General features: G+C 36.1%; 1 protein-coding gene across 4 annotated transcripts in view; it reads left to right on the forward strand.

The window, feature by feature from the left end:
* The window catches only part of SATB2 (SATB homeobox 2), a 211,028-nt gene that overhangs the window by 25,746 nt on the left and 166,173 nt on the right, over positions 1 to 19,109 (forward strand). For all 4 annotated transcript variants that reach the window (XM_004458956.4, XM_004458951.4, XM_071216206.1 and 1 more), the window contains one exon: positions 5,765 to 5,941. In XM_004458956.4, the coding sequence (XP_004459013.1) occupies positions 5,765 to 5,941 (177 nt within the window). The remainder of the gene's footprint in view (positions 1 to 5,764; positions 5,942 to 19,109) is intronic.

Below are 19,109 nucleotides of genomic sequence, written 5' to 3' on the forward strand. Positions count from 1 at the left end.
TTTGAAAGGAGATGAGAAAGCTGGACTTTTATCATTTCAGACTGGGCTCTGTCGTTCAGCAGGCAGTTCCAAGAATGCAGGTGGCAAGACAGGAGCTGGGATGGTGCTCATTCACACTAGACTATGACCCACTTGTTTGACCCTTTATGTGTCTGTTACTCAAGGGCAGGGCAGTGCTTTGTTCCTCAATTTCCAGCATAGTCGTGACACATAGTCAGTCAAAAGGTGAATTCACTCACAATAAATGCAGTTCACCCATTGGACATACAAGTGGTAAATGGTCCCTTTCTAAAAGTTCAGGCCCTTAGATTTCTGTAGGTGTGGATTTTAAGGCCAAAGAAATCAATGTGCTTGGTTTGATAGCTGGATAATCTGAACTGCTCTACCCTTACCTTGCTGTGTCTCTTTGAGTGTGCTACTTATTCTCCTTTCACTTAATTTATTAAGTGAAAGTAATGATAACCCTCTCATAGGTTAATGTGGGGGAGAAAATGAAGGTCCATATGTCAGAGTACCTGGTGAGCCAGGAGGAGCTGTGCAAACCAGAGGTTTATTTTGTATCTCAAGTATGGTGGAAGCCTGTTGAATCCTATTTTCTGCAATCCCTGTTGCTGGACCACCTTTTATCTTTCATTGTTGAAGTTAAACATCCAGAGCATTAGAGAATCCTTGTTCCTTAGGTAACTTTGATAACCAGTATTGTGCCATTTTCTGAAGGCTGTTAACTGTTCTTTAAAATAAAGGGAAGAGGAAAAAAGCCTTTTCATTATTAAAGAAGTCAAATAAATATAGTTAGGAATAAAGCAGAAGCCTACATTTTGTTGGATGAAACTGAGAAGCTATCATGTTGGATTTTGGAGTTAACCAAGAATGCTTCTGTCCTCAAGTCCAAGATCTGGGACACAGAGAAGTGTAACTAAGGGGCGTCCAAGAAATGCTCAAGACAATAACACAATTGTCCAACCTACCAGTTTGTGGGGACTTTATCCTGTGTCAGAAAAATCATTGTATATATTGGTATTTGATAGATTGCTTAGAGGAATACCGTCCAATAGAAATATAATGTGAGCTACATATGTAATTGTAGCTACATTTTAAAAAGTTAAAGGAAAAGGTGAAATGGATTTTTGTAATATATATCATTTAACCTAAAAATCCAAAATATTTTTATATGCAATCAGTATAAATTTATTCATGATATATTTACTTTTATTCCTTTTTTTAGTATTAAGTAGTTGGAATCCAGTGTGTGTTTTGCACATCTTAATTTGGATTCTCCACATTTCAAATGCCCAATAGCCACAGTTGTCTAGTGGCTACTGTATTGAGCAGGAGGTTTTAGAGTATAAAGCATGGTGCGTTTAACAAATACCTTCGCCCTTTACTCTGGAGCATGTTGAATGTTTAAAAAAGCCATTGTTATTTCCATTTTATACAGTTAGGTCATTCATTGATTATTAGCATCTCTTTTATTCCAAAGAAATGCTTTTTATTAAGTATCATGCCCATTGATTACTCACCTTGAAAAAAATCATTGGTCTTTTTTTCCTCTGTAAAATTTTTTTTTTTTTTAAAGATTTATTATTTTTATTTTTATTACTGCCCCCCCACCCTGTGGCTTGCTTGCTATCTGCTCTCTGTGTCCATTTGCTACGTGTTCTTCTGCTTGTCTGCTTGTCTTTCTTTGTTGCATCATCTCGCTCCTCCAGCTTTCCACGGGTGCGGGCTGTCAGCTCTCCGCCCGCGTGGGCAAGCCTGCCTTCACAAGGAGGCCCCGGAATGTGAACCTAGAGCCTCCCATATGGTAGGCGGGAGCCCAATTGATTGAGCCATAGCCGTTTCCCTGTAAAATGGTTTTAATACTATTTTGAAAAAGAAAAGGAGATAGCATTGTTTGAGGGCTATGTATCAGACAACCTAAATATATTACATTGTTTAATCCTTTCAACAGACCCAGGATGTAGATGTTGTTATTTGCATTTTAGTTAGCAGGAATTTGAGCCCCAATGAGGTCAAATAAATTACCCAAGATCATTCACACAGGTAAGAAGTGACAGTGCCAGGATTCAACTCCAGGGCTGCCCACCTAACCACATCTACCTATCTTGCCATGTGTTCTGATTCCCATTGCTTTTGTGAAGCATTAGCAGTAATGGTTAACTCTACATAGTTATATACAATTCTTTGGAAATAATAATGAAAATGACTAATTTGCACATATCTAATACAGTTGGAAAAATATATTTTTCTAGTGTTGTGTAAAAATATTTATTTTGCCTCTATGACAACAGAATTTACATTTATCCCAATTGCCAGGACAACTCTTAATTTTTAGCAAATGTCTGGTGCCATGTGCCTGTCCTCTAGATTAAACTACCTGCTTACCTCCTGCAATTGTAAAAAGCTTAGCAAGGCTTATAATCAAAAGGTTCAAAGTTCTATACTTGATCATCTGGAAATGGGTCTGTGCTACAATAAAAGAAAAATAATGCTGTACGCTCTAGATGTGGGACTAGCATAAAATTTTCTTTTTTCTTTTTCTTGATCATTTCTACATTTTTTTTTGGTAAATGCAAAACATTTGCATTCTTTTAATGGAATTAAACATTTTTTTTATTAGAGAAGATGTGAGTTTACAGAACAATCATGCATAAAATACTTGTAATTTTTCCTGTTTTTAATTTATATTTGGAAGTGCTTTCTAAGCACTCTCCCTATCTTTCCATCCTTTGTCACTTTTTTCTTTCTTCTTTCTTTCTTTCTCTTTTTGCCTGGAAAGAGGGGACCAAATGGATAAATCTTTTCTTTTTTGTATATATATTTTACTCACCCTTTCATCATTTCTCTTTCCAAGACTTTTCCTTTTTTTTTTTCAAGGACTTTAATACCTATTTCTTCATTTTCTTCTTATTTATACATGACATCAATTTTACTATTTTTTATTTTTCTTGTCATTGTCATTAGTAATTGCATGCATTTTTCCTGCTTCTCTTTTGTAAAAACTGCATTGTGTCATAAAAACTATGATTGTTTAGATCAAATTCTAGTAAAAAGGTAAAATTTTTTAAGGGTTATAAATAAGCAACTTATGATATTCTTCACTCTCTCCTAAATTAGTACTTCAGAACAAATATTATGCATTATTTTTTAGTTAAAAATCAAAATCCTTTTTTTTTTTTTTTTAAGAAGATGATACCTATGAAGGGGGGTGCTTGCTTTTTGGTGTAACAAGTTAATGCTGTCACATCAGATAGCAATTGCTACTTTCCATCACTGAACTAAAATGTTTAGGAACGATTTTGGTAATTACAGTTTCAAAACATAAATCTCACACATGTTGTAGGCCCCAGTGGTTTATTGTTGTATTTTATATCTAATTCATTGAACTTGTAGTATTATTCTTTTTAAAATTAATAAGGTCTTAAGTATTTTCAGTTGATCATAGACTTGTGTAAGATTTATGGTTCCTAAGTAATGAACATATGATAGCTTATGGGGCAACTGGATTCATTTAAAGGTCTTATCTGTGGTTCCCAGATGTATGACACTCAGATGTTTACATTAGGAACTGCACTTGGATTTTCAACATTGAAACTTCTGTACACACAGGTATTAGTGCCGAAGTAGCTTATGGCACCACTGACTATATGGCTGTATGTATGTATGTGCTTAAATCATTAAAAATTGAAATCAACCTACTTCCTTGGACAAAGATCATATACCAGTATGTAAGAGTTAAAAGCTCCAAATGGGGACTATTCCCTGCTGGTAAGGACTCTCATGAATGGTCCTATAAAATGCCTTTTTGCTTGCTTAGGAAGATTTATAACATCTTCAACTACATTGAGGGCAGGAACTGTATCAGACTTGTTCTTTCTTGTACCCCTACAGCCATGGGTGATACCTAGCACACAGTAGGTATTCAGTGTATAATTGATGGATAAATGAATGACTGCAGAGATAATTTGAAGGAATTCTGTCTTATTTATTCCATCTTTTAAATACATTGACGAATAAGTAAGAATTTGATATAACAGTAGTGGTCATGATTTAAAAAAATATCTTGTAAAGCATCAAGCTAGTAGGCTAAATTCTCTTCTCTGTCTTAAAAAAATCAAAGTCTGCCTTACCGTCTTCTCATATTTTCCATAAATCTACACCATGGATAGTATAGTTGCTAGAGGCAATACTGCTTTGCTGTTCTCAAGAGGGAACATTCAGTCAATAGTTTTCCTAGGGATGGTGTTATTTTTTAGGCTGTTGTGTAGTCTTAATAATAATTACCATGATCTTCAATGATAACAATTCTTCATGAGTATTATTATTGCTAATAATGATTATATTTAATAATTACAACCAATACTTACTATCTTTAATACTAATAATTAGTATAAATAATTAGTATATGAGAACCAGTTGTACCATCATATTATCTTTTGAACAAAAATCTAAATCTGTGACCTAGTAGTTTGCAGAGTGTCTGCTTCCACCATTTGTTTTCTACATACAAATGGGTCAAGAGGCTTCTAGGGTTGGGGTGACAGGGAAGGGCCTTTAGCAGAATGCACTCTTGTACCTTCTAAGTGTCAGAGGCCATAGTCACATATATACTCATTTGCATAGAGAGATCATATTTTTCCTGTGAAGTGCCTTCACCATGACCATTTAACTTCCAACTGCCCTTATCTTTCTGCCTGCCTCCCATCCTTCATACAAAGAGAACATAGAACACACAAAGAGAAGACCCAGAGCATGTCTTTATTCCATAATACACTAATTTGTATGAATCACATAGGGCAGAATCCATGTTTATTAGTTGTATGTTGGTAAAACTTTGATCATCTTCTTATGCCTTGGCTATGTTTAGATTCTAAATGCCTGTATGACTTTTTTTTCAAACAGTTACAAAAATCTTTGAATTAAACACTTTTTTAGCTTTTCACACTTTGATACAAAGCAGAGAAATATTTCGGTGACAACAGATTTCAACAGACTTTCAACTAAACTAATCTGCTTTATTCTTTAGGGTAGTTTTCTTTTCTTTGAAAACAGAAGAAATATCCCCTTCCCAGTGGTAACTGGTGCTAATACATAAAATAATAATTAAAGAAGATGAATTTTTGTATTTGGATGCATATTTTTGACATAAATTAAACTTAAGACTTTCATGATCAGGGTTTTTTAAGGTTAATTGATGGCCTAGTTATCAGGATTTTAAAAAGATGCAAAAAGGACTTCTCTTACATTCCTGTTGACTTTCTTGTCAGTGTTGTAAGTGTTGTAAGTGTTGAAATCAAACAAGACTTCCTATTTAAGGTATCCTACAACGAGAAGCTTTAAAATACATTTCTAGACAAAATCAGATCTGATCTGAAAATATTAGTGCTGGTTAATAGTTAATGATAAACTAAAAACACTAAGGATGTGAGGCTCTATAAGATCCTTGACCTCACCTGTGTGCCAGCTATGAACTTGAGGTCTCTCAACCAGGTTGTCTCTGATTGTGCACTCCTATTTTTAATGACTGGAATCAGAGAGCTTCTGCCACTGCCCTGGGCAATTCTGTGGCAGTCTCATAGTAATAATGGAGGAGGAAAGATCCATAGCTTTTCCATTAGGCCCATAGACTTAAGAGGCTTGTTTAATCTAAACCACTGTTGATCACAGATGAGTGACTTTTATAACTATCTCTTCCCTTCTCATCGTGATGACTGAGATTTGCTTTGTAATGTTTGTGATTTGCTCTTGAATTTTGTCCCTCCAGGTTTGATGATTCCTGTCTTTTGTGTGGTGGAGCAGTTGGATGGCTCTCTTGAATATGACAACAGAGAAGAACATGCTGAGTTTGTCCTGGTTCGGAAAGACGTGCTTTTTAGCCAGCTGGTGGAGACCGCGCTCCTGGCCCTAGGGTATTCCCACAGCTCCGCGGCTCAGGCTCAAGGTATTAATGCGTCTGCCTTCTCTTCCCAGTGCCCCTTGTGCGTAATGATTTAAGGAAGAGTATGCTTCCTAAAATAATTCTCCAAATAAGAGTTAAAGGAGAATTGTCAGATTCAACATCCCCAAAACAGCAGATTGCTTCTTGCAGAGTCTTATTGTTATGTTTTGGGAAGTATTTGACGAGCACCAAAATTAACTTGCATTACAAGGTGATCATCATAGGTTTCTTGCAGTCATAACCCTTTGTTATTTTTTCTAAGTCTGCAAACTGGTCTTCTCAGAGCCTGTGCTGAGATGTTTGACTCCTAACTTAACCAAACTTTAATACATGATTTATAAGGATTCAGTTTAAAAATTTATATATTGTTTTGGGCCTTTGGCTTCTTGAGTTTATCATCACCTTTTTTTCTTTTTTTAGGAGGTACCGAGGTTTGTCCTGGGACCTCGTATATGGGAGCAGGTGTTCAATCGCTGAGCCGCATTAGCTCCCCTGAGTTGGTAGTTTGGTTTGATTGTTGTTGCTGTTGTTGTTTAGAAGGCACTGGATTACCAAATCCAGAACCTCCCATGTGGGAAGCAGGCACTCAACTGCGTAAGGCACATCCGCTCCCCTATCAGCTTTAATTAAACAAAAAAAAGTGGATGTGTCCTACTCTTTGCTATCTTTGAAAACCACTCTAGTTTTTGTGTCATAGCCATTCCTTAAAAAAGAAAAAACACTTTCTTTGTGATCAATTTTTTTAACCTATTTAAATTAAATATTAAAATTATGTTGTTTCAACATGCATTTCTGAATGCCGAATGCCCATTTGAACTTCTATTGCTTCATTCAGAAGCTTAGGCCATTGTTCTTTTGTGCCAAATAATTGACAAAACCAAATCAAATAATCAAACCAAACCAAACAACAACAACAAAAACCTATAACCTTGACAACTGGGGAAAAAAAGTTTTTTTGTGACCCAGTGGAATGATTATTCTTGTGTATCAGCTTCAGTGATTGATTGAATTGCATAGTTATGATTATTGTTATAGCACAGGATAGAAATATATAATTTCAATGTTCTGTTTTATATATTAATTTCCCATGTTACTTTTTACTCAACATTGTATAAATGCCAGGGATTTTTGCTATCTTTTTTATGCTGTCATCTTCATATCATTCCTAAGAACTATCAGGTGGAGTCTTGTTTATTCAGATATGGGAACTATGAGAGAGAAGTAATTTATATGAAATTATAAGTATGACAATTTATACAAAAGTATAAACATGGGCTTCAAATTCCCAAGCTCTTGACTCTGATTTTGTAAGTAGATTATTGCTTTATCTAAAATGTTTTAATTAAATATTTAAACTATACCTTAGTTCTACCAAGAAAACAACCTATTGAAACCAGGAGATCAAGTGTTTTTCCAGGACAGACAGTACCCCCACCGATTGATTACTGCTAGTCCTCGCGCACTCTGCACCAGAGTGCTTAACCAGTCTGGGTGCAGTAAAGTAGCTGAATCCTAGAGGCTGCTGCTTTCAAAGCGGCACCATAAAGGATGATTCATTTCCTTTTTCTACTGACTTCCCTTCTTGTGTAAGGGATTCAGGATTTGATCCCAAGCAAATTGCATACTGGGCAACAGTGCTTTTATTTCAAGCTATGTGTCTAAATGAAATAAAAGAAGCCCCCTTGCTTCCCCCGATAAACTTTTCATGCCATTTTAGGGATATTTTTCTCTGAATGTAAAGGTCATTGTATCCCACTGCTTGCATCCTGGTGTGCCAGCTTCCTGTTTGACAGGGCTATCCATCTCAGTTAGCATAGCTACTCGATGGGTCGTGAGCTAACATGTGGAACACAGAGCACTAAGTGGCCAAGATTTGATTCTTGGCACATGCTAAGGGAAGGGGCTCTCAGGAAATTTGCACTAGGGAGCCACACTGTTCCATTCGATGTTGTGGACTGAGAGTTCTGCTCACCAAGGTGAGATATAGTAGCAATAAATATGGTGACAGCAGAGGAGAACACAGGGAAAACCAAAAAGTGGATATTTGCTTCCTCAGTGTTTTTGAAATGTAAGATTAAAAATTACTAAATATTTAAAAATTTTAAAAAGTTGAATCTGTGTTCTGAAGGTGTTCTAGATGAGAGATATACTTTATTTTGTAGGTAACCAAAGGCTTAATCATTAGGTCTGATAATGTAACCTCACAGAGGAAAAAAATTACAGTTTATTTTGTTTTAAAATAAACTCCTGATATCCTTTTTGTGTCAATGGAAAACCTTGGAAAGGTTTATTTTAAAATAAACATATTAGATTTTTAAAATTAAGATCATTTAAAATATGTAGTTTGCTGTATGTTTAGACTGTGTTAGATTTTTTTTTTCATTCAGATCATTAAAAATATACAGTTTGCCAAATGTTTATATTAGGCCAAACAGCATGCAGGATGAGATAGGTTATTCATACGCTAGGCAAACAACAGAGCAGGAGAAAGGTTGAATAAGAGGCAGAGTAAATTGTTTGTTTTGTTTATTTGCTTATTTGCTTATTTAGTATTTAGGTAATTTTCTCAAAATAGGAGAGCCATTGGGCAACTTCCTGGTGAAACCATTTGTAGCAGAAAAACTGTGGTGTTCCTGAACCTCTGCTTATGCTGGAAAAGTTGGGCAGAAGTAAACTGCAAGGACAGTAGGTTGCTTGAGCCTATTTTAAAATTGAAACTCTTGGGACATGAGTTTTCATTTTGATTTGATCAAAAAAATTTCAGTAATTGAATTGGAAAAGCATTTCAGGTTGTCTGTAAAAAAGAAAATATATTAACAATGCCATTATTTTGGGATGATGCTTAAGGGTAGTCAAGTTCTTTATTCTCAGAAGGCATTCCCTCCAAGTGAGCTGAAAAGATTTTACTAAGAAAAAATACTTGTTTCTGAAGGATAATAGAAATTATACTAAAATAGAGTTTAGGGACTTCTTTTTTCCCCTGGGTAAACAGTAACCTTCTTTATCTGACACCAGATATTGGCACCCAAAAGAGGAAAAGGGTACAGGACACTGTGGTAAATCATGGGCACTGTGCTTCTAGCTAACTGAAACTCTTATCTCCCAATGCAAGAACTCTAACCCTCTGTGATTCTCAAGGATATGAGATGCAGGATTCATCTGACCTGCTGTTTTGCATATGCAGAAAGCAGAATGATGACAGGCACTTTGCTTTTCCCAGAAATGGATAGATTGAGGTCTAATGAACAGCAAGCATGCTTTATGTTACCTGATGACCTATGAGTTTAATGTCTGTTAATGGAAAGTCTTTGGAAGAGGGGTGTTAACCTTGGGCACTGTTGCTCCTGGGAGCAGGGAGAGGGATGATAGGCCCCCTCCCAACTTACACTCATCACTTCCTTTCTTCTTTTTTTCTTCCCTTTTCTTCCTTTTAATTCTACCCATAAGCAGTTGGTAGGAGCCATGGACCTTCCCACACTCTTAAAAAGGTTTTTTAGCACGCTGATGAAGTAGCTATTCATATTTGCCAACACAGATAGTGGACTTTGGGAGTTGCAGGGAAGGCAAGATGATCCCTCAATTTATGTATTTGACTTAATTTGTAGTGGGCATTTTATCTCCCCCTGGTTTCTGTAAACTTTAAAATAAAATTTAAAATTATAAAGTTCTACTTCCTTCATGAATTCTTCTCTGAATAAGTGGAAGTTAGTGCTACCTCAATATTGATAAGCCATTCAAATTTGTCCGTAAGTATGAAACTTGTACATGATTCATATATATTTCTATTGTTTTTCCAATTTAAGATTGAGAGGAATCAGAAAGTCATTATTGAGTGTCTCTGATGCTTTATTTTTAAAAAAATTAATTTATTGAAGTGTATCACTCATACATAAACATACCTAAACAATACGTGTATAGTAATTGTTGTGAATTTACAAAACAAACATATATAACATCATACAGGACTCTCATAACTCACCCTACCACCATTAACTTGCATTGTTTTTTTTTGTTTGTTTGTTTTAATTGAATTTTTTGGAAGATACATAGATCACAAAAAATGTTACATTCAAAAAATATAAGAGGTTCCCATATACCCCACACCCACCCCACCCCACCCCACTCCTCCCATATCAACACCCTCTTTCATCATTGTGGCACATTCATTGCATTTGGTGAATACATTTTGGAGCACTGCTGCACCACATGGATAATAGTTTACATTGTAGTTTACACTCTCCCCCAGGACATTCATTGGGTTATGGCAGGATATATAATGTCCAGCATCTGTCCCTGCAATATCATTTAAGACAACTCCCGAGTCCCAAAAATGCCCCCACATCATATCTCTTCTTCCCTCTCACTGCCCTCAGCAACTACTGTGGCCACTTTCTCCACATCAGTGCTACAGTTTCTTCCATTACTAGTCACAATAGTTCTATAGTAGAATACCAGTAAGTCCACTCTAATCCGTATCTCTGATGCTTTAAACAAGGGATTTCTTAAGAGATTTAATAGTGCTGGGTGTTTTAGTTTCCTAGCTGCTAAAACAAATACATTGTAATGGGGTGGCTTGAACAACAGGAATTTATTGGCTTATGGTTTTGAGGCTAGGAAAAGTCCAAAGTCATGGTGACATTTTCTTTCAGAAGACTGTGGTATTCAGTGTATGGCTGCTGGTGATCCTTGGTCCTTGAATTTTCTGTCACTTGGCAATGCATATGGTGGCCTCTCCTGGCTTCTCTGGGTTCCGTTGACTTCTGGCTGTTTCCCTTAGCTTTCTCTCTGTGTCTGAATTTCATTCATGCTTATAAGAAACTCCAGAATGGGATTAAGACCCATCTTGATTCACTTGGGCCACACCTTAACTGAAGTAAAGCTCATTAAAACGTCCTATTTATGATGGGTTCACACCCATAGGGCATAGATTAAGATTAAGAACATGTTTTCACAATGATGAAAGAGGTTGTTGATGTGGAAGGAGTGGTGGGGGGTGGGGGGTGGGATATATGGGAACCTCTTATATTTTTTAATGTGACATTTTTTGTGATCTATGTATCTTTTAAAAAAAAAAAGACAAAAAAAAATTTTAGAAAACCAAAACATGTTTTTCTGGGGTTCATAGCTCCAAGCCATAAAACACTAGGTAGCATTTGTTGAGCATTTACTATGCATCAGGCACTATTGTAGAGATTTACCTGTACTGACTCATTTAACTCACACAACAGCCATCTGAAGTAAATTATCATGTGTTTCCCATTTCACAGTTAAGGAAACCAAATCAAAGAAACAGGGGTGGTAACTTTCCCAGGGGATCAGGGCTAGTGGAGTGGAAGAGTTGAGATCTGAAGCCCAATGAGCCCCCAGGGAGTATAGAGTCGGGGGTGGGGGGGAATAAATTCTTATGTAATGCTTGTTCTTTAGTTTTTAACACAAGCCCTTTAAAAGGCAGGATTTTTTGGATTGGCCACTTACTAAGTATAATTTGATAATGATTATATTATATATGTTTTATTTCTATGATAAAGATAACTGAAACAGACTTCATGAAAGTAAAAAAAAAACAAAAACTTTGTCCATTGAATCTATCTCTTAAAACAAAAAAGAGGACCTATAGTAGGGTAATTCAAATATACACTCTTGTTTAGCAAGTCAGAATGATCCCTGATTTGAATATACAGATATTCCTTAGCAATTCTGACTTCTAAATTAACTCAGCAGTATTAAATCCCTTCTACATGCTAGGTACTAGTCTCAATTCTGGGGATAAAGAACCAAAAAAATAAAATTCAGCTTTCTTGGAGCTTACATTCTATAGTGTATGGTTAATGTGTGGAGTTGTTAGTTGATGTATGACTGTCTGAGCTCAGCAGTATTGAATGATGAGGTTCCGAGATTAGAAAATCATATAAAATTTGTTTGCAAATGAATGAAAAAAAAATTGATGACTGAAAAAATCTATAACTGAATGTTCATTTTCTTCCTGAAAAATGCTTCAGAATTCCTATTCCTCTTGTAAGAGCAAAAAATAGTTGAGGAGATCAAGGTATGGGTTAAAATTTCTAAGAAGATTCTTATTTGTTTCATTAAAGCATTAAAGGAAAGCTATTTGCCATTTGTCTCCATGGTTTTCTTCATTTTAAAAATAGGCCTATCTTTGGTATTCATTTTTATTGATGAAATTCTCCAGCTCTCTGGTGTCCCTTTCTTCAGAACACAGGGGCTGGCACTTGTGGTAGGCATTTAGTCAATGATTGTGATGGCTTGGAGCTGTGTACCCCAGAAAAACATTTCTTAAATTTATTCCATTCCTGTGGGTGTGGACCCATTGTAAATAGGACCTTTTGGTAAGATTATTTCTGCTATGGTGTTGGCCCAATGGACTTGGCTTAGTGTTTCGTTTTTGTTTTTTTTAAAGATTTACTTATTTATCCCCTGCCTCCATTGCTTTTAATGCTTGCTGTGTGCTTTTTGTGTTCATTCACGGTGTGTTCTTCTATGTCTGCTTGCCTTCTCTTTAGGCAGCACCAGGAACCGATCCTGGGACATTCTGGAGTGGGAGAGAGGCTCTTAGTCTCTTGCACCACTCAGCCCCCTGATCTGCTGTTTCTCTTATTGTCTCTCCTCTGTATCTATTTTGGTTGCATCATCTTGCTGCACTAGCTCTCCACGTGGGCCAGCTTGCCTTCACCAGGAGGCCCCAGGAATCAAACCCTGGACCTTCTATATGGTAGACAGGAGCCCAGTCACTTTAGCCATATCTACTCTCTGTTGAGTCTTAATCCTATTACTGGAGGTCTTATAGGGATATCCTCATCAGAGAAAGACACAGGGAGCCACCAGAAGATAGAAGTCAAGGGAACCCAGAAAGAAAATAAGGGATAAGATACTGCTATGTGCACTGCCATGTGACAGAAAGCCAGGAACCAAGGATCACTAGCAGCCAGCCCCAGAATGCTACAGTCTTCTGGGAGATAGGATCACCTTGATGATGTCTTAATTTTGGACTTTTTCTAGCCTCAAAACCATGAGCCAATAAATTCCCATTGTTTAAGCCAACCCATTGCATGGTATTTATTTTGGCAGCCAGAATACTAAGTCAATGATGAGAAAATAAAGAAGTAAATTTAAAGACATCATTTATTAACGTGAGTGCTGACTTACTTTCTCCAATAATTAGATTTGAACTCATGGACTGGAAACTATTGTGTTCCCTTTTAAAAAAGTAATTAATAGCACAGTGTGAGGCCCACAGGTATTTTCCACATGTTTATACAGCAAAGGAAAACCATCTTTTAAATTTCATTTTTAATAATATCCATGATGATATTTCCCCCTTAAGTATCACTGTGAAGTTGATTTCCATTCCTTTCACTTGCTGTGGGCTCTTTGTTGATCAACTATTGCCATTTCCAGGTGATTCCATGCCACCATTCCATAGTCAGTGATGTTTTGGTGGTGCTTGTGGTGTAAAAAACCTCCAATAATAACTTTTAGAATCACAAAGGGTAATTATTCTAAAAGTAAAAAATGGTCCTTACAGGATTACTGGGATCCAAATTCTTCTGATCAAAACTTACTATATACAGTTTAGGTAGAAGCTACTTTTAATGAAAATGTTATCATTAGAAATGAATCCACATTCACTTTAAATCATTCATTGTTTAAAATGCTCCATTCTTAAATCTTCAGAACTTTTTATTATGAAAAAATGAAACATGCAAAATATGCTAGTGTATTCAATTGTCAAAAACTCATCTTCTAAGATCAACAGTTAGCAACTCATGGTCAATCTTGTTTCGTATCTGTTTCCACCCATTTCTCTCACTTCTCTAACTGGATTATTTTAAATCATGTCCTAAATTTCATATTCCATATTAATCTCTAAAAGACTCCTATAAAAACATAACCACAATACCGTCATCATTCCTAAAACAAAAGATAACAATTCTCTGATATCATGTAATATCCAGTCAAGGTTCAAATTTATTTATGTGTACATATGTGTATGTGTGTGTGTACATATATATATATATAGAGAGAATATATATGATGTGTGTGTGTATATATAGTTTTGTTGGTTTAGTGAAATCATTAGTCATACAAATCTATGAAATGAATTTGGTCAGTGTGTCTCTTAAGTCTTTTTGACTTAATTTCTATAATTTCCTATTCTTTAAAACTTAAAAAAAATTTTTAATACTTGTATTTGCTGCTTTAATTCAGAATTATTTTTATTTCACTAAACTTCATGGAAATACTAACCCAATATATGCTTGCAAAAGGGAAAGGTGGTGAAAAAACACGTATTGTCTGGAGCCAAGAGGATTTTTAAGCTCTCAAAGTTTGACATTTTCTCTATTGAAAATGTTTAAAGTAATGTCCTGTCTTTGTTTCTTTGTTTCTTTCTTTGGCTCTCTCTCTTTTCTTCCACTTTTACTTCTTTAATTAAACTCTTATGTTTGGGAGACTCTCTGTAGTTTTTTCTTTATAAGGGCAATGTTGGAAAAAGGTGCATATTTAGAAATTTTAGGCCTTGGAGCAACTTTTAACAAACAAGCAGCTTTTTAAAAAATTCTATGGCTCCCAAAAGAGAGCTAAAAATGCTACCCAAAATTGCTTTTAACCATGTCTCAGCCCTCATTAGAGTTGGACAGGCCAAAATGTAAAACACTGGCTAGGCAACATTATTCTTTAATGTTCTATGCTTTTCCTGACTCTGCTTCAGAAAATTAAGTATTCGTGTGTGTGTGTGAATGTGTATATGTATATATATTCTCGCTCACACACACACTGATACTCATATGCCTGCACACGCAGGCACATATAGTAAGACTTGAAACACTACTGTCTAACTAAATGTCAAAGGAAATATAATGCCCATCTTGATTCCTGGTCCAATGTATACTTAAAGAATGAATATTTTGTATAAATATTTATAGCTAAGTATTCCTTGTATTTGTTTATATTGTCATAAGTATGCTATTTTATTTTATTTTTTAATATATTTTATTTATTTATTCTCCCTCCCCTGTTCCCCCATATCTGCTCTCTGTCCATTCACTGTATGTTCTTCTATGTCTGCTTGTATTCTCATTAGGTGGCTCTGGGAACCAATCCTGGGACCTTCTGGAGTGGGAGAGAGATAATTACTGTCTTGTGCCACCTCAGCTCCCTGTTCTGCTATGTCTTCTTATTTTCTCTTTGTGTCTCTTGATGCGTCATCTTGCTGTGTCAGCTCTCCACCTTGGCCTCATTCCCGCGTGGGCTGGCACTCCATGTGGGCCAGCTTGCCCTCACCAGGAGTCCCTGGGCATTGAACCCTGGACCTCCTATAATTATGCTATTTAAAATATGTAGATATATAACTATCTCATGTGAAGGTCAGTTGATGATATTATTGTCTATGTAATTTGTATAGGGTAAAAACTATCTGACTTGGTTTGTGGGATGCCTAGCAGTTGAATAGGTGGTACTTGATTAAGAACTATTTGAGGGCCATAAATAAAAGAGTGATCTCACTTTACCTATGATCTTGCAATTTCTACTTGAACATCCATTTTTTATAATGTCAAAGGAAATAATTCATTAAAAATATTGAGCTCATTCTTTTCTCCATGATTAGGGAACTGTTTATCAATTGTTTTTAGCTATCTGTTTTGTTTGAGGCAATAGACCATGGTCATTCATTTTGGTGTATTATTTAACTTCCTTTCAGTACTTCATGTTTAGTTTTAATGTCTGTATTAGCTAAAGGGGTGCTGATGCAAAATACAGAAATTGGTTGGTTTTTATAAAGGATATTTATTTGGGGTAGGAGCCTACAGATACCAGGCTATGAAGCATAAGTTACTTCCCTCACCAAAATCTATTTGGAGCAAGATGGCTGCTGATATCTGTGAGGGTTCAGGTTTCCTGGGTTCCTACATTCCTGGGGCTTGCTTTTCTCTGGCTTCAAGGTTCCTTTCTTCCTGGGGCTGGTTTCTCTTTCCTCTGTTAGCTTACTTCCCAGGGCTCCATCTTAAGTCTTTAGCATCAAACTCCAACATCAAAAAACCCCCAACTCTGTCCTTTGCCATGCCTTTTATCTGTGAATCCCCACCCACAAAGGGTGGGGACGCAATGCCCTAATGATGTAGCCCAATTAAAGCCGTAATTATAACTCAATCAGGCCCTGGTACAGGTCAGATTACAAACATAATCCAATATCTATTTTTGGAATTCATCAATTATATCAAACTGCTACAATGTCCATAACCCAGAGGGAACTATCATATAAATTCTGTGTTCTGGCATTCATGTAAAACAATCCAGGTAAAAAGGATCAACCCTCAGTGATATATAATCTTCATTTAATTATCAAGGATGTGTTCCATTAAAAGTAAGTAGTTTTCAAGAGTTACAACTGGGAAAGTTGCAACTTTACATCAGTGAAACTCTGATATGTTTGTATCAGAGGTTCTTAACCAGGGGTCCATGGACCCCTAAGGGGTCTGTGGAAAGATTTCAGGGGGTCTGTGAGCTTAAATTGAAAAAAAAATCAACTTATTATCTTTATTTTCTCTGATCTCTAACTGAAATCTACCATTTCTTCCACTTATGAATATATGAATATAAATAAATTACAGTACTATTCATTTCACCTGACTAGTAAAGGGGTCTGTGGATCAAAAAAGGCTAAGAAACTCCTGTATATTGTGATTTAAAAAAAAATGTATTCCTGTCTTACTGATATATAGATTTTAAATGAAAGCTAGAGCCATTTAATGAAGACCCAAATCTGTTTGTGCTTTAAAAAGATGCAGTACAGATTTTGTTCAAGGAGTTTGGTGAAAAGCACATACATTGAAACACTTATAAATGCTTCAATAATGCTATTACCTTTTGGGTAAATCCTTTAAATTTACAGCTCTCCATGGATACACCTGTCAGTCTTGGTATTATACCATCATATTCCAACTCTAAATTAAAGTGTTTTGACATTCACGATGAGCAGGAAAAAATTCTTGGCTATACAGTGCTTTGCAATATTAAAATGAATTTTTTAAACTTCCTGGTTCCTATTTTTTTTTTTCATTTTTGTTTCTAAACGAGTTCTCTTCATCTACATCTTATAATTTTCAGTTAATTCTTTTCAAAATTGTGGAATTTCAAAATTGTAGTTCTTCAGTTCATATTTTAATGTACATTTTACATTTATGCTTTGAAGTCCCGCGTTTTCCCAGATACAAAGTTACTGCCTTTTAATGTATGGAATCTCAACCCAGTAATCATTCATCTGCATAGAGTCAGTAAGTGGGCAATTTATTTATTATTTAGTGTGTTACATAAGGCAGGACCCTGGCCTATTAGGGACTTATCTTCTATCTGCAGTGACAGAGGAAAAGCTCAGTGGCGGTTGTGGCAGGCAGGGGTGAAAAACTGGTCACACTTGGGTACCTTAGGTACTAGATTTCTCATGACTATGATGGGCACTTAAAACCTAGTGCTTTGAAATAGGTTGTGCTTTTGGTGGTGTTTTGAGAGCTCTCAAAAGCCTTAAATCAAGGCGCCAAGGCACCTGCCACTTGTTCAAAAGCAGAAACTGGCAAAATTATTTGTGTGTCAATGAGAGAAAACACAAGGTTTTTCCTCTGTCTCCTCTTGGTTTGAAGAAATAACACCCAGGATAGAACATTAACTCTTGCTGCTGTTTTACAAGCTCCTTACTTAGGTTGGAGAAGATTGTGGTAGGCTATACGCAAATAGCACCCTCCAGCTTCTCAGCTTCCAGTTTCCCATTCTTGCCGGAGAAAAACTTCTGACATATTCTTTCTGTCAGTTTTGTAAATTAAAGACTAAGCTTCTGGAGTGCTCCAGCACATTTAAAACCTTTGCTCACAATTATTTGGCTGTACAGTGCCTGATAATTCCCCAGACAAAAGCGGGTCCCACCGTCATGGGAGCCAAGAGAGGAGTCTGTTCCTGATCAGATGCCCTGACCAGTTTTACCAATTTCAGATGGTGGTGGTTCTTGAGAATATATGCTCCAGAGCCATGGAAATAAATAACAATTCCAAATGTCTTGTTCTATTATTATGAATACAATGATTCTTCAAGGGGGAAAAAGACTTCTTTTAAAAGGAGCCTGTTTCAGATACTCTGTAATGGAAGCTATATCAGAATTATTTGGAAAAAAGCACTATATTAAGATCTTTAGTCTTTTGAGCACTATTTGAAGAAATGTAGTTAAATTTTACTGTTCCCATTTTGGGGAGAGGAAAATTACAGAGAAACATTTTAAGCTCATAGCTTGCTTCTCTGGTTCTCTACCACATTTTCATTTCAGTCATTCATTTAACAAATGTTTATGTGCTAGGCATTGTCCTGGGGACACAGCAAAGAACCAAACATATAATGTCCTTGCCCTCCAGACACTGATGTTATGGTAGGGGAGAAAGAAAAGAAACAACTTGATATCTAATTAAGTGTTCTGTAGGACCCGATGTTATCTTATGTGTACGGTTGACCCTATTCTTTTTTTAAAAAATATCATAGTGTAAAAATAAATTGCAGTGAAATTCACATTATATGAAATTAACCATTTTAATATGATACTTCAGCAGCATTTAGTGTATCCAAAATGTTGTGCAACCAATACCTCTATCTAGTTCCAAAACAATTCTATCATTCCAAAACTAAAAATCCCTTCCTAGTTAAACAGTTTCTCTCCCTTCCTCCCTAGTCCCTGGCCCCTGGCAATCATCGGTCTGTATTCTGTTTCTATAAATTTATCTATTCTGGATTTTTCATGTAAATGGAATCAATCAGCCCTAATCTTGCCATCTTATCTAGAGCTACGGTTTTGTCAAATTCAGGCATCTAGAACATATCTACTCAACCAGAAGTGAGGCATGAAGGTCTTGAAAGAGTTTGAACACTGAGAAAAATAACTGTCAGGAATCTCAGGGAGGAAAAAAATGGGCCTTTTCTTACCCCACTACCTTTGTAGGAAATAAGGATTGCAGTAAAAACAAGGAGAAAGAAGTGACAACTAAAAGTGACAGTCGTGGAAGGTGACAGAACAGCTGGAAAAAATACAAAGGCCTGGGCGGTTTTAGTATCAGCTCATGGTGTCTCCTCACACGCAGGAGATCTTGACATTTTCACACAGTTTAGTCTCCACACATTT

This window comes from Dasypus novemcinctus, chromosome 7, assembly GCF_030445035.2.
Source record: "Dasypus novemcinctus isolate mDasNov1 chromosome 7, mDasNov1.1.hap2, whole genome shotgun sequence".
Lineage (NCBI taxonomy): Eukaryota > Metazoa > Chordata > Mammalia > Cingulata > Dasypodidae > Dasypus > Dasypus novemcinctus.